The 24,086-nt window shown below is 43.3% G+C and overlaps 1 protein-coding gene across 1 annotated transcript; it reads right to left on the bottom strand.

Annotated features, from left to right (window-relative positions):
* Positions 1-2,033: 2,033 nt before the first annotated feature.
* Positions 2,034-22,880, bottom strand: gnat2 (guanine nucleotide binding protein (G protein), alpha transducing activity polypeptide 2). Its single transcript, XM_034172239.1, has 9 exons — positions 22,713-22,880; positions 14,038-14,080; positions 7,632-7,773; positions 7,193-7,350; positions 6,975-7,103; positions 6,742-6,871; positions 6,498-6,651; positions 2,946-3,157; positions 2,034-2,557 (listed from the first exon to the last, which is right to left on the bottom strand). Exons 1-8 carry the CDS (start codon positions 22,816-22,818, stop codon positions 2,967-2,969), a joined length of 1,053 nt encoding a protein of 350 aa, XP_034028130.1. The 5' UTR covers positions 22,819-22,880; the 3' UTR covers positions 2,034-2,557; positions 2,946-2,966.
* Between the last annotated feature and the right edge of the window lie 1,206 nt (positions 22,881-24,086).

Here is a 24,086-nt window from a genome sequence, read left to right as displayed (position 1 = left end):
GTCATCTAACCACACCCCAGACAGGTATACCACCATGTTGGATGGAAAATGGCAGAATGAAAGGAATTGTTTACAGCAGCCAAACATTAGAAAATCTGCAACCAAAGTGCACAATCCTCTCTGATGATGTCAGTCATCTAATTGAATAAGCTAAGGATGGGTATGTGGCAAAAATTGCATTGATCAGCCTTGAAGACCTGTATTTATTGCTGAAGGCCATGCTTTTGGAGCTTCTAGTGACTGTGTCCAATATCCAGTCGCTTACCACACTTAGTATTTTCTTATTCATGGCTTGTCTTTTGATACAGTCCTTCAGTACATTGCATCCAGAAAGAATTTATAGCTCTTTTTCCACATTTTGTTATGTTACATCCTTATGCCAAAATGGATGAAATTATTTTTCCCCCACAAAATTCTACACACAATACCCCATAATGACAATATGACAAAAAATTTTATGAGATTTTTGCAAATTTATTAAAAAAACAAACAACAACAACAAAAAATTAGAAATCACAGTACATAAATATTCACAGCCTTTGCCATGAAGTTCAAAATTGAGCTCAGGTGCATCCTGTTTCCATTGATCATCCTTGAGATATTTCTACAGCTTAATTGAAGTCCACCTGGGCTAAATTCAGTTGATTGGACATGATTTGTAAAGGCACACACCTGTCTACATATAAGGTTCCAAAGATGATAGTGCATGTCAGAGCACAAATCAAATATGAAGTCAAAGGAATTGTCTGTAGACCTCAGAGACAGGATTGTCTCGAGGCACAAATCTGGACGAGGGTACAAAAACATTTCTGCTGCTTTGAAGGTCCCAATGAGCACAGTGGCCTCCATCATCTGTAACTGGAAAAAGGTCAGAGCCACCAGGACTCTTCCTAGAGTTGGCCACCCATCTAAACTGAGCAACTGGGGGAGAAGTGCCTTAGTCAGGGAGGTGACCAAGAACCCAATGGTCACTCTGTCAGAGCTCCAGCATTCCTCTGTGGAGAGAAGAGAAATTTGCAGAAGGACAAACGTCTCTGCTTCAATCCATCAATCAGGCCTGTATGAGTGGCCAGACGTAAGTCACTCCTTAGTAAAAGGCACATGGCAGCCCACCTGGAGTTTGCCAAAAGGCACCTGAAGGATACAATGAGAAACAAAATTCTCTGGTGTGATGAGCCAAAATTTGAACACTTTGTTGTGAATGCCAGGCGTCATGCTTGAAGGAAACCAGGCACCATCCCTACAGTGAAGCATGGTGGTGGCAGCATCATGCTGTGGGGATATTTGTCAGTGGCAGGAACTTGGAGACTAGTCAGGAATGAGGGAAAGATGAATGCCGCAATGTACAGAGACATCCTGGATGAAAACCTGTTCCAGAGTACTCTTGACATCAGACTGGGGTGACAGTTCATCTTTCAGCAGTACAATGACCCTAAACACAAAGCCAAGATATCAAAGGAGTGGACTGAACATCTCTGGAGAGATCAGAAAATGGCTTTGCACCAAGCAGGGGCACCGCCAGGGATTCTGGGCCCCATGAAAACAAATCTTACTGGGCTATTATTTTGTCAGTATTATCATTGTATTCAGGGCCCCTGTCAATCATGGGCCCCTAGAATCCTTCTCCATATTGTCCCCTCTTCAGCATCCCTGGCACTGAGGCACTCTGTCTAACCTGATGGAGCTTGAGAGGTGCTGCAAAGAGGAATTGGCAAAACTGCCCAAAGATAGGTGCACCAAGCTTGTGGCATCATATTGAAGAAGACTTCAGGCTGTAACTGCTGCCAAAGGTGCATCAACAAAGTACTGAGCAAATGGTGTGAATACTTATGTACGCGTGATTTCTTTGTTTTTTTATTTGTAATAAATTTGCAAAAGTTAAAAAAAAATCTTTTTACGTGTTGTTATTATGGAGTTTTGTGAGTATCTTGAGGGATAAAATTAATTTACTCCATTTTGGAATAAGACTGTAACCTAACAAAATGTGAAGAAAGTGAAGTGCTGTGAATGCTTTCCGGATGCACGGTAGTTAAACACGCCCTGACAACGGCGGTGACATTAGTTGGAGGTTGGATAGTCGATGGATATTCAGATATTCATTGCAGTACCCTGACAAAATAACAATGTCTGTTATAAATGACTGTTTGCTCTGCACACATAAATCTGCCATTCCTCATAAAAGTTTCATCTCTGCATTTGTTTGACAGTGTGTGTTTTTAATTGCAACTAAAAGTCATAATAGTCAAAAGCAAGCAGCGGGGACCACGTGGGCAACTGTTTGAACTTTATACAGCAGCTTCTGCTGTGAGACAAATTCTCTACTTTACAAAACCTGTTTGTCCTTAACACCATGGTGACTTCCTAGTGGTTTCACCTCTGCTGGATGTGCCCTGCATTGCAGTAATGTGCTGTTGAGTTGGTGATTTGCTCACAGCAGAACTGGGAGGCTTGGTGTGGAAAGGACAGCATGAACACAACCAAATGAGGAACCTCTGCAGTGTCAGTGCACTTCTCAGTTCATGCCAGTATGTGAGGGGTTAAAATAGGAAAGAAAGTTCTGCAAAGCAAAGAAAAAAATTTTTATTCAGAAACATTGAAATCTGTTTCACTTCTGCATGAAATTCTAAAGTCGTGATAATTTGGAACTTTCATGGCTTTAGGGTTAGTTGGAGGATCTACGTTCACATCTGGCTTTGAGAAGCAGTAATTGAGTTGTCATTTAATCACAAACAAGCTAAATATGTATTTATCATTTTCAGCAGATCTCCAGAGTCCAAACCTGTCTGTGTGGTTTGAGTTTTTTTCGTCATGTTGCTTGGTAACGTGCAGCGGCCTGATATGAGTTGGTGAATGAGGTTTAAATTGAGTTTCTAGGGGTCTCTGGTCACATCTGGATCTTATTACTTCACATTAACTAAGTCCTGGAGAGTGTCATCACTACGCACCTCTGTTGACTCAGGAGCTGCTTAAAAAAGACCACAATCTTTGAGGTTTTCTTTGATGATGATGTCCGTCACAGCATTGAACACTATTTCGACATTCCTCGTGTCTGTGGCACAAGTCATGTGAGAGTAGATTTCCTTCACACCCTTCTTCATGTTCAGGTCCAAAAACTGTGTCTTAATGTAAGCACTGGCATCGTCATACGTGTTGGGACCTACAAGAAACCAAATGTGAAGATGAGAACAGTTTGATATGAAGGGGCATTTGTTTGTTTATTTTTGTTGGTTTTTTTTGTTTGTTTGTTTTTTAGGCTCACATCAGCACTTCTGCTTGTTCAACATTGACACTGTGCGTATAATGAACACTAATTTAGTCAAAGGAATAATATGGAATTTTAGACACTTTTTTTTCCACATACACAGTGGTATGCAGATGTCTGAACATCCAATATTGTTTCTGTATAAATGTGCTTTTTACTTAATTATTTATTTGCAAATTAAAAACCAAATTTGAATTTTTTAAATATTGCCAGTAATTTCAAAAATTAGACAATGTGATATCACATATACAACCCCTGGCAAAAGTTATGGAATCATTGGCCTCGGAGGATGTTCATTCTGTTGTTTAATTTTGTAGAAAAAAAGCAGATCACAGACATGACACAAAACTAAAGTCATTTCAAATGGAAACTTTCTGGCTTTAAGAAACACTATAAGAAATCAAGAAAAAAGATTGTGACAGTCAGTAACGGTTACTTTTTTAGACAAAGCAGAGGAAAAAAATATGGACTCACTCAATTCTGAGGAATAAATTATGGAATCACCCTGTAAATTTCCATCCCCAAAACTAACACCTGCATCAAATCACATCTGCTCGTTGACACTGACCCTATGTCATGACATTGACCCTATGTGTCTTTTTGCAAGGAATGTTTTCACAGTTTTTGCTCTATGGCAAGATGCATTATCATCTTGAAAAATGATTTCATCATCCCCAAACATCAGAAAAGTGTCCAAAATATCAACGTAAACTTGTGCATTTATTGATGATGTAATGACAGCCATCTCCCCAGTGCTTTTACTTGACATGCAGCCCCATATCATCAATGACTGTGGAAATTTACATGTTCTCTTCAGGCAGTCATCTTTATAAATCTCATTGGAACGGCACCAAACAAAAGTTCCAGCATCATCAGCTTGCCCAATGCAGATTCGAGATTCATCACTGAATATGACTTTCATCCAGTCATCCACAGTCCACGATTGCTTTTCCTTAGCCCATTGTAACCTTGTTTTTTTCTGTTTAGGTGTTAATGATGGCTTTCATTTAGCTTTTCTGTATGTACATCCCATTTCCTTTAGGCGGTTTCTTACAGTTCGGTCACAGACGTTGACTCCAGTTTCCTCCCATTCGTTCCTCATTTGTTTTGTTGTGCATTTTCAATTTTTGAGACATATTGCTTTAAGTTTTCTGTCTTGACGCTTTGATGTCTTCCTTGGTCTACCAGTATGTTTGCCTTTAACAACCTTCCCATGTTGTTTGTATTTGGTCCAGAGTTTAGACACAGCTGACTGTGAACAACCAATATCTTTTGCAACATTGTGTGATGATTTACCCTCTTTTAAGAGTTTGATAATCCTCTGCTTTGTTTCAATTGACATCTGTCGTGTTGGAGCCATGATTCATGTCAGTCCACTTGGTGCAATAGCTCTCCAACGTGTGATCACTCCTTTTTAGATGCAGACTAACAAGCAGATGTGATTTGATGCAGGTGTTAGTTTTGGGAATGAAAATTTACAGGATGATTCCATAATTTATTCCTTAGAATTGAGTGAGTCCATATTTTTTTCCTCTGCTTGGTCTAAAAAAGTAACCGTTACTGACTGCCACAATCTTTTTTTCTTGATTTCTTATAGTGTTTCTTAAAGCCAAAAAGTTGCTATTTGAAATTACTTTAGTTTTGTGTCATGTCTGTGATCTGCTTTTTTTCTACAAAATTAAACAACTGAATGAACATCCTCCGAGGCCGGTGATTCCATAATTATTGCCAGGGGTTGTAATTGTGTTGTATTGGGGAAAAGAATTATCTTTAATTAGTTGTAGAATTAAAAAAACCTGTTTACTTAGCATTGAACAAACAACAAACTACAAAAATAACCAGTTGATAAATGGACTGAATTGTCATTCTGATAAAACTATAGGATACTGTAGTTCACCCAAAAGAATTTGGTGTTCATGGGAAGTCATAGCAGACATATGGTTTACCACTCTTTGCTGTCTATTACAGTGTGCTCCAAATGTATTGGGCCCCTTCATATTTCACACATTTTAATTTGTTTATTCCATTTCAGATACAAAAAGTAAATCAGGCTTCTCAACATAAAAAAATTCTAAAATTTTCTTCCTTAAACTCAAACGTAAAGTAAATCTCTACAACTTGATATGAATTAATTAAAAATATGAACGCCAAGGTGATGGGTTACATACATAATGGAACAGTTTGGTAGAATACGTTTAAATAATCAGTTTTATTGCCAGTTTCCCTCAGACTAGTCAGGGGATGGATACATGAACATTTCCAAGTCGCTGAATGTGTCTTGAACTTTATTTACAACAATTATTTATTCACAACAATTCTTGCACAGTCACTCATTTCCCAAAAACTGAGTGACTGTGCAAGAAGGAGAAGAGTGAGGAAAGCCACCAAGACACCCAGACAACCCGGAAGAAGTTACAGGCTTCTGTGGCTGTGATTGAAGAAATTGCGCATAGTGCATGTTTTGCATTTTGTGTCCCCAGTTACACAGCATCATGATGAAGTGGTACAGAGGAAGATTTTCTTAAAAAGACCTGAGCATTTAGCTACAATTTGCTAGATTTGATGGTTTGGTGAAAGCAAATCCTCCTCTACTGCCATTCATCCTGTGCTTGCTTTACTAATTGCAGGGAATAAAGGTTGTATAAAAGTGAAGCTGAAAGTTATGTTTATCAGTGAAATCACCTGCTGAGATGATTGTTTGCAATAAAAACCTGCACCTTCTTGTCCCTTGATGGGACATGTTTACCTCTGCCATAGGTAGAGCTAACTGTCACTTTAAATGGAAAGAAGCTGCTCTTCATACCCCACCTCGTGTGTGTGTGTCAGACAGACCTCAGACAAGCTCAGTGGGAAAGCAGGAACAGAGATATGGACTCCATGAAGTGAAAGTTACTGTCTACGTACACTGTCTCCAAACTGCGTGACTTTTGAGGATGTTTTCACATGAAACTCCAACCATATTTACTATATACGTATATAACAACTGAGTGGAGTAAAACTCATGTTGCACAATATGACCCTTTTAACATAACTTTCTGATCTTTTCCCACAATTTGTTGCAAAATGTTTTTGTTTTGGGTCTTTTTGGGGGGGGGGGGGGGGGGGGGGATATATGTGTGTATGTTAGACCAGTTAATGTTCTCACGGTTGTTGGATGTGACTCTCACACAAATGTTAGACATCATGACAGATGTGTAACATGTGTGACATAAGTGTTGGCGTCAGGTGGACTTGCCGTCATAGTCTGGGAAGCAGATGCTCAGATGGACTTTCTTGATCTTGTCTTCGAAAAGATCCTTCTTGTTGAGGAAAAGCACAATGGAGGTCAGTGCGAAGAACCTGTGGTTGCAGATACTGTTGAATAGGTGGAGGGATTCGTGCATGCGGTTCTGAAAGATTCAGAGCGGATCAGCAAGGGTCACTGCCTGACACCTTTTTCTTTAAATGCTTTACAATAGAACAATGAGGTCCCAACTCACCACTTCGTCATCTTCTACAAGTACCATGTCATACGCACTGAGAGCTCCACAGAAGATGATGCACGTTACACCCTCAAAACAGTGGATCCACTTCTTCCTCTCCGACCTCTGACCGCCCACGTCAAACATCCTGTGCAAAACAGAGACAGACCAAAAAGTCAGTCGAAAGCCTAACTGGTCCAACCTGTGCTAACGGACTTGTTGCTGAAGGCTACTATTTTTGATTCCTTCACCTGAAGTGCAGCTCTTTGCAGGCAAACTGCTCTTCAATGATGCCGGTGGTTTTGACTCGAGACCGCAGCACATCCTGCTCAGTGGGGCAGTAGTCCGACTTGCAGATTCTATCCATTTCGTTGAGGTAGCTGTGGAGTTTGGAATGAACAGCACGACAGTCAGACTTCAACGCGTTGCCTTTGTTCAGTTTTACTGTGCATTCTGGCCGTGCACTCACTAGCCAGCGGAGTCATTAAGTTGGTACTCAGCGGCCCTCTCGAATCCATTCTGCACACCAGAGTCTTTCCACAGTTTCTTGATGACTTCGGCCAGCTCAGAGGGCAATGTGCCTTCCTCGATGGAGTCGGACAAATTCTGCAGCTTTTGTGCATCCTCCTATAGGAGAAAGTAAGAATTGAGCTGAATAGCAGGATGTGATATAAATGTTAAGCAAACATGATTAGGCAGAGTCTCAAACTGATTCCAGAAAGGGCCAAGAGGGTGCAGGTTTTCTTTGCAACCACCCACTCCACCAGCTGATTTCACTGAGTAACATCACTTTAAGCAGATGGAATCAGTTAATCAGTGAAATGTGGGTGGGTGCAAAGAAAATCTGCACCCCTTTGGTCATGTCTGGAATCAGTTTGAGAACTGTGTTATTAGGTGTGGTATGAGACCTGTGCAGACGGTGAGCCAAAGTCGATGCCAAGCATCTCCATGCCTCTGATGATAGCCAGAGCAGACTGCAGGATGTTACCGTAGATGATTGATTTAAACTCCATCTGCTCCTCTTTGGTGTAACCACCTTGATGCAGAATCCTGGATTTTGGGAAAAAGAGCTTTTCAATGTGTAACGCATGAAACCTCATCGGCTGGTAATACACAAATTAGCCAGAAAAATAGATGCACCTCAACGGTAAGGATGGTTTCCAATTGCTGGCCCCAATTTCTGGACCAGTTTTAAAACTGGGGTACTTGGACCCAAATTAAAACAAAAAACAATGTGTTACCTTCTATTTTATATCTGCTTACATACAAGGGTGAACGAATATTACCAAATACACTACAATATCTCACAGCATGCCGTGATTCAGCATCACAAACTATACATTAATCTATTGGTTCGTGATACTGTCATGAAAAGTGCTAAATTTTTGTAACGGGAGCACAAATGTTTTCTAATACATCGCATGACGGCTGCACGAAGTAGCAGGGTTAGGTTATGGTTAGGGGTAGGGTTAGTAATAGTAAAATAAAAAAAACCCCGTCACGAAAATTTGTCTTGTTTTGCGATGGAGCACGAAAAAAAAATTGTGAGACTGAGTTGCAAATACACCCAAGTACCCAAATATGCCCATTGCGTGATTGTTTTTGCACAGGTACAAATCACTGCTTCTATTTTTTTTTTTCCCCACACTTCAACAAAATGCTAAAATGTTTCTGTTAACATCTCAAAATGTACAACATGCTTTTGGATGTATGGATTGTATGTTGCAGTGGATCAGAAGGAGGCTTCTGTTCAGAGAACAGGAAGTCCCCTTAACACCATTACATGCTTGTCCACTTTCACCTAATTTTACACAAGGGCACACCCAGTGTGCACCAGTTAAATCATATTATTCACGATTTATGGTTCATAATTTAACCCAACCTCTGAAAAATTTTTCCGATTAATTATCGTGTTCAACAACGCTACTTTTACTACAGATAAACTTCTTTTCTGGCCCCAACTGGCTACAAAAATCAACAATAGGAGAGGGATGCAGGAGAATTCAGCCTTGTGTGAACTTAGCCACAGGTGTGAACTGGGCTAACCCTACTGTTACTGCTAACACAGGCCAAGTTGTCCGTGGGGCCAATTTCTCATGACTTAGGAGACCGCCCCAAGACAAACAGCACTGCAATGACTCTCAACGTAAGAATGGTTTTGTTGCGGCTTTTTAATGACACTTTGTGCAAATCTTGTGTTGCATTATATTCAAACGTGTTTCTACAAAGTGTTTTTGAGTGTCCTTAAGCCTGATATTAAGCTGTGTACAGGTTAGGACCTTGCACGCAAGCATGCATGTGTGCATAAGTGAGAATGTGACGCACCATTTCAAATGTGCACACTAAGGCACTTTAGATAAACACATCTGAAAATGTGCAAATAGAAATAAGGCATTGTTTGACTTATATACACATCAATCATAACATCATCAGCCTCCTAAAAGGCCATGGAGCTAAATGGGCACTGTCAGTGACAGAGCATTGTTCCAGGACTGTTGGATTTTTATTGCAGTGAACAGGTGTGTGTGTGTTTTTTGTGGTCACTAAACAAGCCTTAGCTGTCAAATGACATAAAACCACGAAAATGGTGGAGAACATCTGTTGTTTTTGGATATAACTGTGTGCAAGATGGAGCTGATACCTGCTCAGAGCACCAACGTGTGGTGTGTTCAAAGCCACGCCCAGCTGTCAGTCAGTGTTAACTACGCAAAGACAAGCACAGATGCAGATTTTGAACAGCCTCACTTGAAGCAGTTCAAGGAGCTTTGGCCCGTATAGACTTCTGGATTTGAAAATGCAGATGTGCAAACTTAAGGATTTTTTTTTTATTATTATTCTGCTGTTGACAGAGTGGATGGAGCTCAGGTGGGAGAACAGGTTGCCAATCAACCATAGAGTTGTGGGTGCAATTCCTGGCTACTCCTGTCTGCATGTGCTTGAGGATCACAATTAAACGTGAGTTTACCACTTCAGCTTATCGTCAAGTTTATTTAGGTATCAACTGGACAATAAATTGGAGCTGTCCCCTGACACAGAGGCTGTCTACAAGAAGGTCTAAGCTGATTTTATTTCCTGAGGAGGCTCAGGTCCTTCAACATCTGCCACAGCGTGCTCCAGATGTTTAATCAGTCTGTCGTAGCAAGCACCATTTTCTTTCCTATATTGTGTTGGTTTGAAAAGATGCCAACAGAAAGACCAAACTCATCAACAAAACCAGGCCTGTTGTAAGCACTAAGCTCACCTCCCTGGAGGAGGTAATAAGGGATGGAATTCTGGCAAAATTTCTTGCACAAAACTCTGTTGTTTAAAGGAATGTTACAGGAAATTGTTTGTGCTTGATATCATCAGACTCTACAATTTATCTGTCTGTTAGGCCCCGTGCCTCTGTTAGATGACTATTATTAGACTCTTCTCCTTATACCTCCCTGTTAACCTATGGTCACCAAACTGGTCTTAAGCTAGCATTCATAGTTTGCACTTTACACACACAGTAAAATCACCAGTGTAAAACTAACACTGACAGTGTTAAAATAACACTGCCAGTATACATATGGTCCTACTCTGGCCAGAGTGGGACCATATGTTCACTGTCAGTGTTAATTTTAACACTGGTGATTTTACTGTGCACCAATATGTCAGAATTCCTGCGTATATTGACTACATCCTATACGATATGTGACCTGATTATTTATAGATATATATATATCTATTTATATACATACGAGGTCTGTTAGAAAAGTATCTGACCTTTTTATTTTTTTCAAAAACCATATGGATTTGAATCACGTGTGATTGCATCAGCCAAGCTTGAACCTTCGTGCGCATGCGTGAGTTTTTTCACGCCTGTCGGTTGCGTCATTCGCCTGTGAGCAGGCTTTGAGTGAGCAGTGGTCCACCCCTCTCGTCGGATTTTTATTGCAAATAAATGTCTGAACAATTTGGAGCTTTGCTGCATCAATTTTTTTCCAGAAACTGTGAGAGACCTCCAGGTGGACACCGTTCGGAAAATTAATATGGCTTTCAGGGACGATTTTATGGGGATTATACAGATTAAGGAGTGTTACTGCCGCTTTAAGGAGGGCCTACAACTGCTGAGAGCGCGGCGCGCTCCCAGCGCCGATCGACATGCTCAGACCCCGCTGAAACAACCAGATCATTTCCAACGTGAAGGCTTTGTTGATCCAGGACCTCGTCTGACTTTCACAAAAAGGCAGAAGTCGTGGACATCAGCACTTTTTCGGCACATTCCACTGTAACAGGAGTTTTTTTCGTGGAAAGAAAAGCGGAGGGACACGCCACGGAGCCGTTCATTACGCGGGACAAAACCACCTCGGTGTTGGTCTCACAGGACAGCTTAAAGGTGGATTTCAGATGGATTCCGGTTGCTTTTCAGTCGTGAGATTAGCCGATTGTGATTGTGCATGAGCTGGACCTGCCCCAACATGTCCTGGAAGGCTTCATCACGGCCTTGCTTTGCGCCATGCAGCTCCACCGCGACGCGCGGAACTCCTCCGCACGTCTGTCTCAATGTGCCGAAAAAATGCTGATGTCCACATCTTTTCACAATTCCTCTGCTAGTCAGACGACATACCGGATCAAGACAGCGTCCAGTTTAGAAATGAACAGCACATTCCACTGTTACAGGAGTTTTTGTCATGGAAAGAGGAGCGGCTCCATCGTGCATCGCGAGTGTTGGAGTCATTTTTGATCAGGATATGTCATTCAATGCGCATATTAAACAAATATGTAGGACTGCTTTTTTGCATTTACGCAATATCTCTAAAATTAGAAAGGTCTTGTCTCAGAGTGATGCTGAAAAACTAATTCATGCATTTATTTCCTCTAGGCTGGACTATTGTAATTCATTATTATCAGGTTGTCCTAAAAGTTCCCTGAAAAGCCTTCAGTTAATTCAAAATGCTGCAGCTAGAGTACTAACGGGGACTAGAAGGAGAGATCATATCTCACCCATATTGGCTTCTCTTCATTGGCTCCCTGTTAATTCCAGAATAGAATTTAAAATTCTTCTTCTTACTTACAAGGTTTTGAATAATCAGGTCCCATCTTATCTTAGGGACCTCATAGTACCATATCACCCCAATAGAGCGCTTCGCTCTCAGACTGCAGGCTTACTTGTAGTTCCTAGGGTTTGTAAGAGTAGAATGGGAGGCAGAGCCTTCAGCTTTCAGGCTCCTCTCCTGTGGAACCAGCTCCCAATTCAGATCAGGGAGACAGACACCCTCTCTACTTTTAAGATTAGGCTTAAAACTTTCCTTTTTGCTAAAGCTTATAGTTAGGGCTGGATCAGGTGACCCTGAACCATCCCTTAGTTATGCTGCTATAGACTTAGACTGCTGGGGGGTTCCCATGATGCACTGAGTGTTTCTTTCTCTTTTTGCTCTGTATGCACCACTCTGCATTTAATCATTAGTGATTGATCTCTGCTCCCCTCCACAGCATGTCTTTTTCCTGATTCTCTCCCTCAGCCCCAACCAGTCCCAGCAGAAGACTGCCCCTCCCTGAGCCTGGTTCTGCTGGAGGTTTCTTCCTGTTAAAAGGGAGTTTTTCCTTCCCACTGTCGCCAAGTGCTTGCTCACAGGGGGTCGTTTTGACCGTTGGGGTTTTTACGTAATTATTGTATGGCCTTTCCTTACAATATAAAGCGCCTTGGGGCAACTGTTTGTTGTGATCTGGCGCTATATAAATAAAATTGATTGATTGATTGAAAAGCAACTGATAGCCGTCTGAAATCCACCCAAAAGCCGTCCTGTGAGACCAACACCGAGGTGGTTTTGTCCCGCGTAATGAACGGCTCCGTGGCGCGTCCCTCCGCTCCTCTTTCCATGACAAAAACTCCTGTAACACTGGAATGTGCCGAAAAAGTGCTGATGTCCACATCTTCTGCCTTTTTGTGAAAGTCAGACGAGGTCCCTTATCAACAAAGCTTTCACGTTGGAAATGATCTGGTTGTTTGTGCGGGGTGTCAGCCTGTCGATGGGGGCTGGGAGCGCGCTGCGCTCTCAGCAGTTGTGGGCCGTCCTTAAAGGGGCAGTAACACTCCTTAATCTGTTTAATCCCCATAAAATCGTCCCTGAAAGCCATATTAATTTTTCGAACGGCGTCCAGCTGGAGGTCTCTTACAGTTTCTGGAAAAAAATTGATGCAGCAAAGATCCAAATCGTTCAGACATTTATTCGCAATAAAAAATATACGAGAGGGGTGGACCACACCTCACTCAAATCCTGCTCACAGGCGAATGAAGCAACCGACAGGCATGAAAAAACTCACGCATGCGCACGAGGGTTCAAGCTTGGCTGACGCAATCACACGTGATTCAAATCCATATGGTTTTTGAAAAAAATAATAAGGTCGGATACTTTTCTAACAGACCTCGTGTATATATATATATATATATATATATATATATATATATATATATATATATATATATATATATATATATATATATATATATACATACACACACACACACACACACACCATATTTATTACCATATTCATACTTTACCATATTTGTATATCATATTTATATGTATGTAGATATGTTCTATCATTATTTATTACATGCTGCCATATTTATATATTACTATTATGATTAACATCATTATTGAATGAGGTCTCTTGACCTGCCTTATGTCTTCTTTGCATGTTATCCATTTAACTCACATTGTTATGTTTGTAACTTTGTATTGCATCTCCATTGCATCTTTGTCTCTTTCTTCAGTACGCTCTAGTGATTTTATTGTATTTAATGTATCTGGCTGTTAAGTGCTGACAAATACATGTGTTGGTCTTGTAATTTCTCCAGGCTTTTTATGTAATTTACTGCCCCTTACAAAGAACCACATCATCAATATATTCCTCATTCTGTATTTATTGAAGGTCACGTTGAAACTGGGCCGGGGTCCCCACAGACAGCATCCATCTCCTGAATGGACCCAGAAAATGGGGCGTTACAGTGGGTGTGGCTTAGTCTCACAATTCTAGTGTTACTGGCTCTCGCAAACAGGGGGAGCCCTCCCTGTATCTGTAACTTGCACGTGTGATGGAAGTGAAACTTAACTCGTGTTGAAACTTTAAACCAGGTTCTAGATTTTATTAAACAGAAAACTAAAGCAAACACTTGATAACTAACATAAAATAAGGAATTAGCACAGATGTTATCTAACAGCCTTTTAGGAGGAGAGTGTAGCTGCAGAATCAAAACTAAGATGTACTTTTTAACTTGGTAAACTGTTTTGGTGAAGGTATGTACACTTGTGAGTGCCTCTCTATAAGACTAGGTTTACTTACTTCATTTGTTTAACAATGGTGCTTTTCCCCGACTCACCAGCACCTGGAAAAGAAGGCAAAGTCAAGCACTGACAGGGTACCCATAATCCAGAAACAGCCACAGAATGGGAATTTTTAAGGCGCACTTCATCAAATAACCAACTAATCCAATAAGTGCTTTTTTGACCTGGACTGCAGATAGTTTTTGATGCGATTCTTTGGTTCCCAGTCAGAGATCATTGAGATCAGTGACGTCAGGTTTATACAACTGAAAGGGTGAAGCAGTTGTATTTAAAAAAAAAAAGACATCACTGACACCTTGTTATAAAAATCTAGACTGTCTAATCAATGTAATCCACAACTTTGAGCATGTCTGCTGACAGCCTGTTATATGTTTCTGTCAGTCTTCATGCAAGTTGATGCGTTCTTGTGATTATGAATGAATTCTGTGTTACAAACGTACAGCCTACAACAAAAGTGGCCAGTTTCCTGTGCAATAGCAATTAAACATTAAGTGATTCAAAACTGTCACCTCTCAGTAACTGCATTATGTCTGAGTTGACAAGTCATGTGTAAACGAACCACAATTGTGAGGGAGGCTTACAAAAAGTGACATGTCAGAGTTACAAGCTCCTGTGGATGTGACGGGAGAAACTGGGCATAGGGCAACTTCTGTCTGTTGCTTCATCATTTAGTGACACAAAGAACAATATTGTTCAAAAGACAACCTGAAATTTCAGTTTTCAATTTTTCAGGGTTTTTTTTTTTTTTTGAGTCCTTGTTTTCTCCCCCTCTAGCTGCCACCTTATTGTGGTGGGGGAGTTTGCGTACCCAGATGATCCTAGGAGCTATGTTGTCGGGGGCTTTGTGCTCCCTGTAGGGTCTCCCAAGGCAAACAGGTCCTAGGTGACGGGTCAGACTAAGGGCAGTTCAGAACCTCCATGACCAGTAAAAGATCAAGGACCGAGACGTCGCCCGGTATGGCGGAGCCAGGGTCCCACCCTGGAGCCTGGCCTGGGGTTGGGACTCGTGCGTGAGCGCCTGGTGGTCGGGCCTTAGCCCATGGGGCCCGGCCGGGCTCAGCCCAAAAGAGTGACGTGGGCCCGCCCTCCTGTGGGTTCACCACCTGCAGAGGGGACCATGGGGGTCGGGTGCAGAGAGGATTGGGTGGCGGTCGAGGGCGGGTGGCCCGGCGGCCCAGTCCATGCTCACAGCCCCTGGCTGTTGGGACGTGGAATGTCACCTCGCTAGGGGGGAAGGAGCCTGAGCTTGTGTGGGAGGTTGAGAGAGACCGACTAGAGATAGTCGGGCTCACCTCCACGCACAGCTTGGGCTCTGGTACCCAACTCCTGGAGAGGGGCTGGACGCTTCATTTTTCTGGCGTCACCCACGGGGAGAGGCGGAGAGCTAGGGTCGCATTACTTATTGCTCCCCAGCTCAGTCGCCAAGTGTTGGAGTTCACTCCGGTGAACGAGAGGGTCGCGTCCCTACGCCTTCGGGTCGGGGACAGGTCTCTCACCGTTGTCTCGGCCTACGGGCCGGGCAGCAGTGCAGAGTACCTGACCTTCCTGGAGTCCCTGGGAGGGGTACTAGATAGCGCTCCGACTGGGGACTCCATTGTTCTCCTGGGGGATTTCAACGCCCACGTGGACGGCGACAGTGAGACCTGGAGGGGGTGATCGGGAAGCACGGCCTCCCCGATCTGAACCCGAGTGGTGTTCAGTTGTTGGACTTCTGTGCTAGTCACAGTTTGTCCATCACAAACACCATGTTCGAGCACAAGTGTGTCCATAAGTGCACGTGGCACCAGGACACCCTGAGCCGGAGGTCGATGATCGACTTTGTAGTCATATCATCTGACCTTCGGCCACGTGTCTCAGACACTCGAGCGAAGAGAGGGTCAGAGCTGTCGACTGATCACCACCTGGAGGTGAGTTGGATCCGCTGGGAGGGTAGGAAGCCGGTCAGACCTGGCAGGCCCAAACGTATCATGAGGGTCTGCTGGGAACGACTGGCGGAACCCTCTGTCAGCAAGGTCTTCAACTCCCACCTCCGGGAGAGCTTCTCCCAGATCCCGGGGGATGTTGGAGACATGGAGTCCGAGTGGACCATGTTCTCCACCTCCATTGTCGATGCGGCTGCTCATAGCCGTGGTCACAAGGTCTCTGGTGCCTGTCGCGGCGGCAATCCCCGAACCCGGTGGTGGACACCGGAAGTAAGGGATGCCGTCAAGCTGAAGAAGGAGTCCTACTTATCGTTGTTGGTAGGTGGGACCCCAGAGGCAGCTGACAGGTACCAGCAGGCCAAGCATGCCGCAGGCCGTGCAGTCGCAGAGGCAAAAATTCAGGTCTGGGAGGAGTTCGGGGAGGCTGTGGAGGAGGACTATTGGTGGGCCTCGAAGAGATTCTGGCAAACCGTTCTGACGCCTCAGGAGGCGGAAGCAGCTCTCCACCAGCACTGTTTACGGTGCGGGTGGGGAGCTGTTGACCCTGACTGGGGATGTTGTCGGGCGGTGGAAGGAGTACTTCGAGGATCTCCTCAATCCCATCGTCACGTCTTCCGAAGAGGAAGCAGAGACTGGGGACTCAGAGGCGGACTCATCCATTACCCAGGCCGAAGTCACTGAGGTGGTTAGAAAGCTCCTCGGTGGCAAGGCTCCTGGGGTGGATGAAATCCGTCCTGAGTACCTTAAGTCTCTGGATGTTGTGGGGCTGTCTTGGCTGACACGCCTCTGCAACATCGTGTGGCGATCGGGGACAGTGCCTCTGGATTGGCAGACCGGGGTGGTGGTCCCTCTGTTTAAGAAGGGGGACCGGAGGGTGTGTTCTAACTATAGGGGGATCACACTCCTCAGCCTCTCCGGTAAGGTCTATTCCAGAGTACTGGAGAGGAGAATTCGACCGATGGTCGAACCTCGGATTCAGGAGGAGCAGTGTGGTTTTTGTCCTGGTTGCGGCACACTGGACCAGCTCTACACGCTCCATCGGGTGCTCGAGGGTTCATGGGAGTTCGCTCAACCAGTCCACATGTGTTTTGTGGATCTGGAGAAGGTGTTCGGCCGTGTTCCTCGGGGCACCCTGTGGGGAGTGCTCCGGGAGTACGGGGTCCGGGGTCCTTTGCTAAGGGCTATCCGATCTCTGTACGACCGCAGCAGGAGCTTGGTTCGCATTGCTGGTAGTAAGTCAAACCTGTTTCCAGTGCACGTTGGCCTCCGCCAGGGCTGCCCTTTGTCACCGGTTCTGTTCATTATTTTTATGGACAGAATTTCTAGGCGCAGCCAGGGTGTAGAGGGGGTCTGGTTTGGGAACCACAGAATCTCGTCTCTGCTGTTTGCGGACGATGTGGTTCTGTTGGCTTCGTCAAATCAGGACCTTCAGAGTGCAATGGGGCGGTTTGCAGCCGAGTGTGAAGCATCTGGGATGAAAATCAGCACCTCCAAATCCGAGGCCATGGTTCTCGACCGGAAAAAGGTGCTTTGCCCTCTTCAGGTCGGTGGAATGTCCTTGCCTCAAGTGGAGGAGTTTAAGTATCTCGGGGTCTTGTTCACGAGTGAGGGACGGATGGAGCGTGAGATCGAGACGGATCGGTGCAGCATCTGCAGTGAATCGGACTCGCTGTATCGGACCGTCGTGGTGAAGAGAGAGCTGAGTAGGGGGGCAAAGCTCTCGATTTACCGATCGATCTACGTTCCGATCCTCACCTATGGTCATGAGATTTGGCTCATGACCGAAAGAACGAGATCGCAAGTACAAGCCGCCGAGATGAGTTTCCTCCGCAGGGTGGCTGGGCACTCTCTTAGAGATAGGGTGAGGAGCTTGGTCACTTGGGAGGAGCTCGGAGTCAAGCCACTGCTCCTCCACGTCGAAAGGAGTCAGTTGAGGTGGCTCGTGCATCTTTTCCGGATGCCCCCTGGACGCCTCGCTGGAGAGGTGTTCCGGGCACGTCCCACTGGGAGGAGGCCCCGGGGAAGACCCAGGACACGCTGGAGGGACTACATCTCTCGGCTGGCTTGGGAATGCCTTGGGGTTCCCCCGGAGGAGCTGGGGGAGGTGTGTGTGGATCGGGAGGTCTGGGCGGCTTTGCTTGAGCTGCTGCCCCCGCGACCCGACTCCGGATAAAGTGGAAGAAAATGGATGGATGGATGGATGAGTCCTTGTTTGTGCTACTCTCCTCTGAAACAGTAACCGATAAAGCAACACACAGATGTTACCCTTTGTGCCCAGTTTCTTCAATCACATCCACAGCAACTTATGACTCTTTCAGAGTAAGCAGTGGGCTTTTGAAAGCTTCCCTCTCAAGTTTTTTTGAAAGTGAACCTGCTCTTAAGAAGCATACACTACCATACTTTTTTATTCATTGATTGATTTAAATGAACAACCACAGATAATCAGTGACTTGTAAATGTTCTTGTCCATCCCCTGACGTGTCCTTTAAAAAAAAAGGCTGTAAAAGTGATGATTGAGATGTTATATTAAAGGGTATCCTTTCCACTACTTGTATCCACAACTTTATTTTTTCAGTCCTTATCCACAGTTCATGACCATAGATGAGGATAGGACCGTAAATTGACTGGTAAAATGAGAGTATCATCTTCTGGTTCAGTGCTGTTTCTGGTATTATACAGCGCATTTGGAAAGTATTCACAGCGCTTCACTTTTTCCACATTTTGTTATGTTACAGTCTTATTCCAAAATGGATGAAATTAATTAATTTCCTCACGATTCCGCACACAGTACCCCATAATGATGATATGAAAAAAGTTTGAGATTTTTGCAAATTTATTAATAATAATAATAATAATAATAATAATAATAATAAACTAGAAAAAAAATCACACGTACATAAGTATTCACAGCCTTTGACATGATGCTCAAAATTGAGCTCAGGTGCATCCTGTTTCCACTGATTATCCCTGAGATGTTTCTACAGCTTAACTGGAGTCCACCTGCGGTGAATTCAGTTGATTGGACATGATTTTGAAAGGAACACACCTGTCCTACAGTTGACAGTGTATGTCAGAGCACAAACCAAGCATGAAGTCAAAGGAATTGTCTGTAGACCTCTGAGACAGGATTGTCTCGAGGCACAAATCTGGGGAAGGGTACAGAAACATTTCTGCTGCTTTGAAGGTCCCAATGAGCACAGTGGCCTCTATCATCCATAAATGGAAGACGTTCAGAGCCACCAGGACTCTTCCTAGAACTGGCCACCCATCTAAACTGGGCGATCGGGGGAGAAGGGCCTTAGTCAGGGAGGTAACCAAGAACCCAATGGTCACTCTGTCAGAGCTCCAGCAATCCTCTATGGAGAAAGGAGAACCTTCCAGAAGGACACCCATCTCTGCAGCAATTCACCAATAAAGCCTGTATGGTAGAGTGACCAGACGGAAACCACTCCTTAGTAAAAGGCACATGGCAGCCCGCCTGGAGTTTGCCAAAAGGTACCTGAAGGACTCTCAGACCATAAGAAAAATTCTCTGGTCTGATGAGACAAAGATTGAACTCTTTGGTGTGAGAGGAAACCAGGCACCATCCCTACAGTGAAGCATGGTGGCAGCATCATGCTGTGGTGGACGTTTTTCAGCAGCAGGAACTGGGAGACTAGTCAGGATTGAGGGAAAGCTGAATGCAGCAATGTACAGAGACATCATGGATGAAAACCTGCTCCAGAGCGCTCTTGACTTCAGACTGAGGCAACGGTTCATCTTTCAGCAGGACAATGACCCTAAGCACACAGATATCAAAGGAGTGGCTTCAGGACAACTCTGTGGATGTCCTTGAGTGGCCCAGCCAGAGCCAAGTCCTGAATCTCATTGGACATCTATGGAGAGATCTGAAAATGTCTATGCACCGACGCTCCCCATCCAACCTGATGGAGCTTCAGTGGTGCTGGAAAGATGAATGAACAAAACTGACCAAAGACAGGTGCACCAAGCTTGTGGCATCATATTCAAGAAGATTTTAGGCTGTAATTGCTGCCAAAGGTGCATCAAGTATTGAACAAAGGGTGTGAACACTTATGTACATGCGATTACTGATCGCCCATGTGCCTTTGGTATCTGTGCCTCTGTGGGACAATAAACTTGCTTTGACCTATCTTCCATTGTGGTTCTCTGCATTGGTGTCTTCTGACCAATCAGTATAGCAGCTATGAAGTAGATTTAAGAGCTACAGTTCAGCATCTCTGTTAAGTTGTTTTTGTTGTTGTTGTTTTGTGATTGTGCTGATGAAAGGAATGTGCAGTTATTAGTATTTTTCATTACTGAGCATTAATGACCAGCTGTTAGTTTTGAGTCACATGGTTTTGATCCTTGAGTCTTCTCTTGCAATGTCTCGTAATCACCACAAGGGGCTTCTGTATTTTTTTTAATCATTCAATTTTTCTTTTTTTGCTTTTTTCTCTGCAGAAGCAAAGCCTCCTCACACCTGAAACTGAAATTTGTTAACATCTTTTAGATTAGATTAGATTTAAGATTAGATTAGATTAATTTTATTAATCCCTTGGTAAGACTCCCTCGGGGAAATTGAGATTCCAGCAGTATTGTATAGCAGCAAACAGGGTAAGAAGCACACAAAGTATCAAAAATGAAAGTAAAAAACAATTTGCAAATATAAATGCACAAATATACAAGTAAATACCAGACATTCTGCCCGATACAGGTTTACTGGCTACTACTGTTCCTCTCTGTCCTGTCCTCTGTCTTCCTGTTACCCCCCCGAGCGAGGAGTTGTACAGTCTGACAAATCCCTTCAATATCACTGAAGGGAGAAATGCAGGGAAATGATTTTAATGGAACAATCTGTTTATACATTACTGATCTGCACATTATTACCATACTTATGCAAAGTCATAATTTTTTTCTCACCAACTTAACGCTAATGTTGACAATTAAATTTTTGCACTGTATTATTGAAAGCAGCAGGTAAAAAAAGGGAATTATAATAAAAATTAAAAGTCTTAATGAGTTTAGTTGGGCCTTCAGGCCTGAGATCATGGATCTGGTCTGAACCAGTTGACTAATCGGATTGACATGTTGCCGGTTTGCTATTTTTGGTTTAGACTGAGGGTTGTGATCTTTTAAGCACCAGTGTCCTTCCAGCACAACTGAGAAGTCAATCTTATTTTTTTATTTTATTTTTTTAACATTTCAAATGTTTATTCCAGTGCTTTTGTGTATTTTTTTAATATACTTTTGTTTTAATAGTTTTGGGGGGGGGCATAACACTCAGCCCACAATGTATGAAAATTTTCTGATCATAACTGTTTTTGTACTGTAGGTTTAGTGTAAAATTCTTGTCTCATTGTGTCTGTGGATCTTGGAATCCACCTCCAATCTTTCAGTTTTATGTTGAACAATCTTTCCCTTTTTCTAATAGACTGTTGATTTTATGCATAAATAACCCATACAGCCTGTAAAACTGACTTATAGTGTTTCTGTTTAACATCTGCCTCATCAAAGAGAAAATTCATACCACCTCAGATTGCTCATAATCAGGATTTAGGGGGATAATGACAACTGACTCCATAATTTCTGAGTGACAAAATCAGTTTATTAAAATGAATAATCCAGTCCCATCCTGGAGCATAGATTTAACTTATCATGCCAGTTAATGGAAATGCTGAGTGATTTTATCTTTTTTTTTCTGTTGTCCTTAATATTTACTTTGTATGGAAGCCCGTTTGTGCCACTTGAAAAAAAAGGTTTTTGAATAATTGCGAGATAATATGTCGCAATTCTAAGATAGTATCTCACAATTCTGACTTATCTCACAATTCTGAGATACTATCTCGCAATTGCGAGATACTAACTCGCAATTCTGAGTTACTAACTCCCAGTCCTGACATATTATCTCACAATTGTGAGGTAAATATCTCGCAATTCTGAGATACCATCTGATCAACACGGTGGCAGCACGCTCCGTCTCCGTTTTGCTTCCCACGCTCCTGCCACAGCAATGTAACAGTTGAGAAGCAGACGGGGTGCACATTTGCCATTCATAACATGCCACCTCGACAACATCCATTTTATTTCGCCTGCGCCAGAGATGGTTCCTTGCCAAAGTTCTTTGTAAAGTTTGGAGGCTTATTTCAATGTCATGCGCCTCATGTAATAGCGTTGGAATCTCACTGTGAAACCACGCCGAAAATAGCTTTCAATGATCGAATCCATGGAATGACCATGTGGGGTAGGGGGCAATGCATTTCGTAACGTAAAGTATCTCAGAATTGCAAGATAATATTTCGCAATTGCGAGATAGTATCTCAGAATTGTGGGATAAGTCAGAATTATGAGATACTATCTCGCAATTAATCAAAAAACCTTTTTTTCAAGTGGCACAAATGGGCTTCCATAACTTTGATTATTATTATTTTTTATTATTATTTTTCATTTCAAGGCACTATACACGAGCAAGGTTTAAACCTTACCCACATCACAAGCACAATGGAGACAATTTTAAGGGATTAAAAAACAATCCCTCTGCATTTTTTTTATTAAATGAAAAAAAAAACAAAAAACGCAACAGTTGTCCTTTGCACAGAGGTAAACGTTCTCTTCAAGGTTCATTTGGTCAGCGTTGAAAACGTACATCTGTAAACCCACAAATCTTTTGAGTTACTAATTTGTGAATGTTGACACCTTGGGTATCAGCAGTAGGTCAAAAGGGCAACCTGTAGCCGATCCTGAGGCCACTTACCCAGCAGCAGTAACTTGACTGTTTTGGAATCCTTATCGGCATCTTCCTGGAGCTGTTTTTCCAGCTCCTTTGACTTCTTGTCCTCGGCGCTTGCTCCAGCACCCATCCTTTCTTCCTCCTCGGCCTCAAGATCCTCAAGGAAAGAAATTTTGCCGGTAATCTGTATGCAGCTGCAGAGAATCTGAGTGTAGCACTAATCGTGCTGAAAGGAGATTTCAGAGTAGAAGGCGATTGGGAGGGAGGTGCTTGAGTTTTCTTCACCTCTTTGGATCAGATGATCAGATCGGACCCTCACAGGGGCTGAGTCAGTTGAACAGCTTTGCCCAGCAGAGATCCATCTTTTAATTTGCCTTATGTAAAGCCCTGATTTAGGAGGTGCCTCTTCCTGATTGGCTGAGCAATCCAATTAGACAAAATAAGGGCCGGAGTGAATGTAGCAGGGTGAAGGAAATAAACAGTCCAAGGCATGGAGAGAACTCAGAGAGGTGATAATGTCAAGTTCAATATGTGAGTAAATGCAAAATGTTAAGCTGTGTGTGTGTGTAAATATATAGTGAGCGCACAGCTCCAGTATTGCTGGTGAAGGACTTCAGACTACAGTGTCAGTCACATGGACGAAGCAGCAGAGAGGCATTAAGGTCTCATTAGCTTCTTATAGTTAAGAACTTTAAGTCCAAGGTGAAGTGGAGCTAAATAAAGTGACTGTCACTGCACTTTGCCATTTCCTGAGGATTCAGTGTAGACATACCTGTTGGGTATTTTCTCCTCCAAACATTCTTAAAACCTTTGATAAGACAAACAGAGTCAAGAAACACCAGTGAGACAGAAAGTCAAATTAATCACGCGCGGAGTGCGGCCAGGCTGTACACCAAGGCTACACTAAAGTCTGGCCTGTGCTCCCGCTCTTTTTATTAGAGATGCCCTCATTACATCATAAAACTTGTCCTAAGGGGGGGGGGGACAACGCGAGACAAGTTTCTTCCCGTAACATAAACACATACGTCAATAAGCGCAGCTGTAAGGAAAAACAGTTTCTTTCTTTTACTCTTATCGTCGGAGGTCAGCACATCTCGTTCGTCTGTTGCAGTTATCAGCTGTTGTGCATCTGCCTGGAGTGTCCTGGTCTTCACGCTAAGCATCACATCACAACAGTCAAAACAACCTTCAGGTCTATTACTCCCAGTTCATGACTGACCCCGTCATGCTTCACTCCCAGTCGTTAGTGGCTACAAAAACAAGTTGTATAATAATAATAATAAGTACATCCAGCTCCTCATTCCCAGTTCAGATTGACCCCAGCATGCTAAAACAAGGTTGAATAACACGTACATTCTCGGGGTCAGGTGCAAACAGCACAACACCGTTCTCATCAGA

This window comes from Thalassophryne amazonica, chromosome 6, assembly GCF_902500255.1.
Source record: "Thalassophryne amazonica chromosome 6, fThaAma1.1, whole genome shotgun sequence".
NCBI classification, from domain to species: domain Eukaryota; kingdom Metazoa; phylum Chordata; class Actinopteri; order Batrachoidiformes; family Batrachoididae; genus Thalassophryne; species Thalassophryne amazonica.
The sequence above is the reverse complement of the archived record's forward strand: the minus strand, read 5'-3'. Positions and strand labels throughout refer to the sequence as shown.

Excerpts from the sequence above, each read along its gene's own strand:
- gnat2 (XM_034172239.1), bottom strand. The coding sequence starts at position 22,818 with ATGGGTGCTGGAGCAAGCGCCGAGGACAAGAAGTCAAAGGAGCTGGAA. Across the intron at positions 14,081-22,712 it reads AGTCAAGTTACTGCTGCTGG|GTGCTGGTGAGTCGGGGAAA; the intron begins GTAAGTGGCCTC and ends CTTCTTTTCCAG. Across the intron at positions 3,158-6,497 it reads CTGCTTCCCAGACTATGACG|GTCCCAACACGTATGACGAT; the intron begins GCAAGTCCACCT and ends GGTTTCTTGTAG.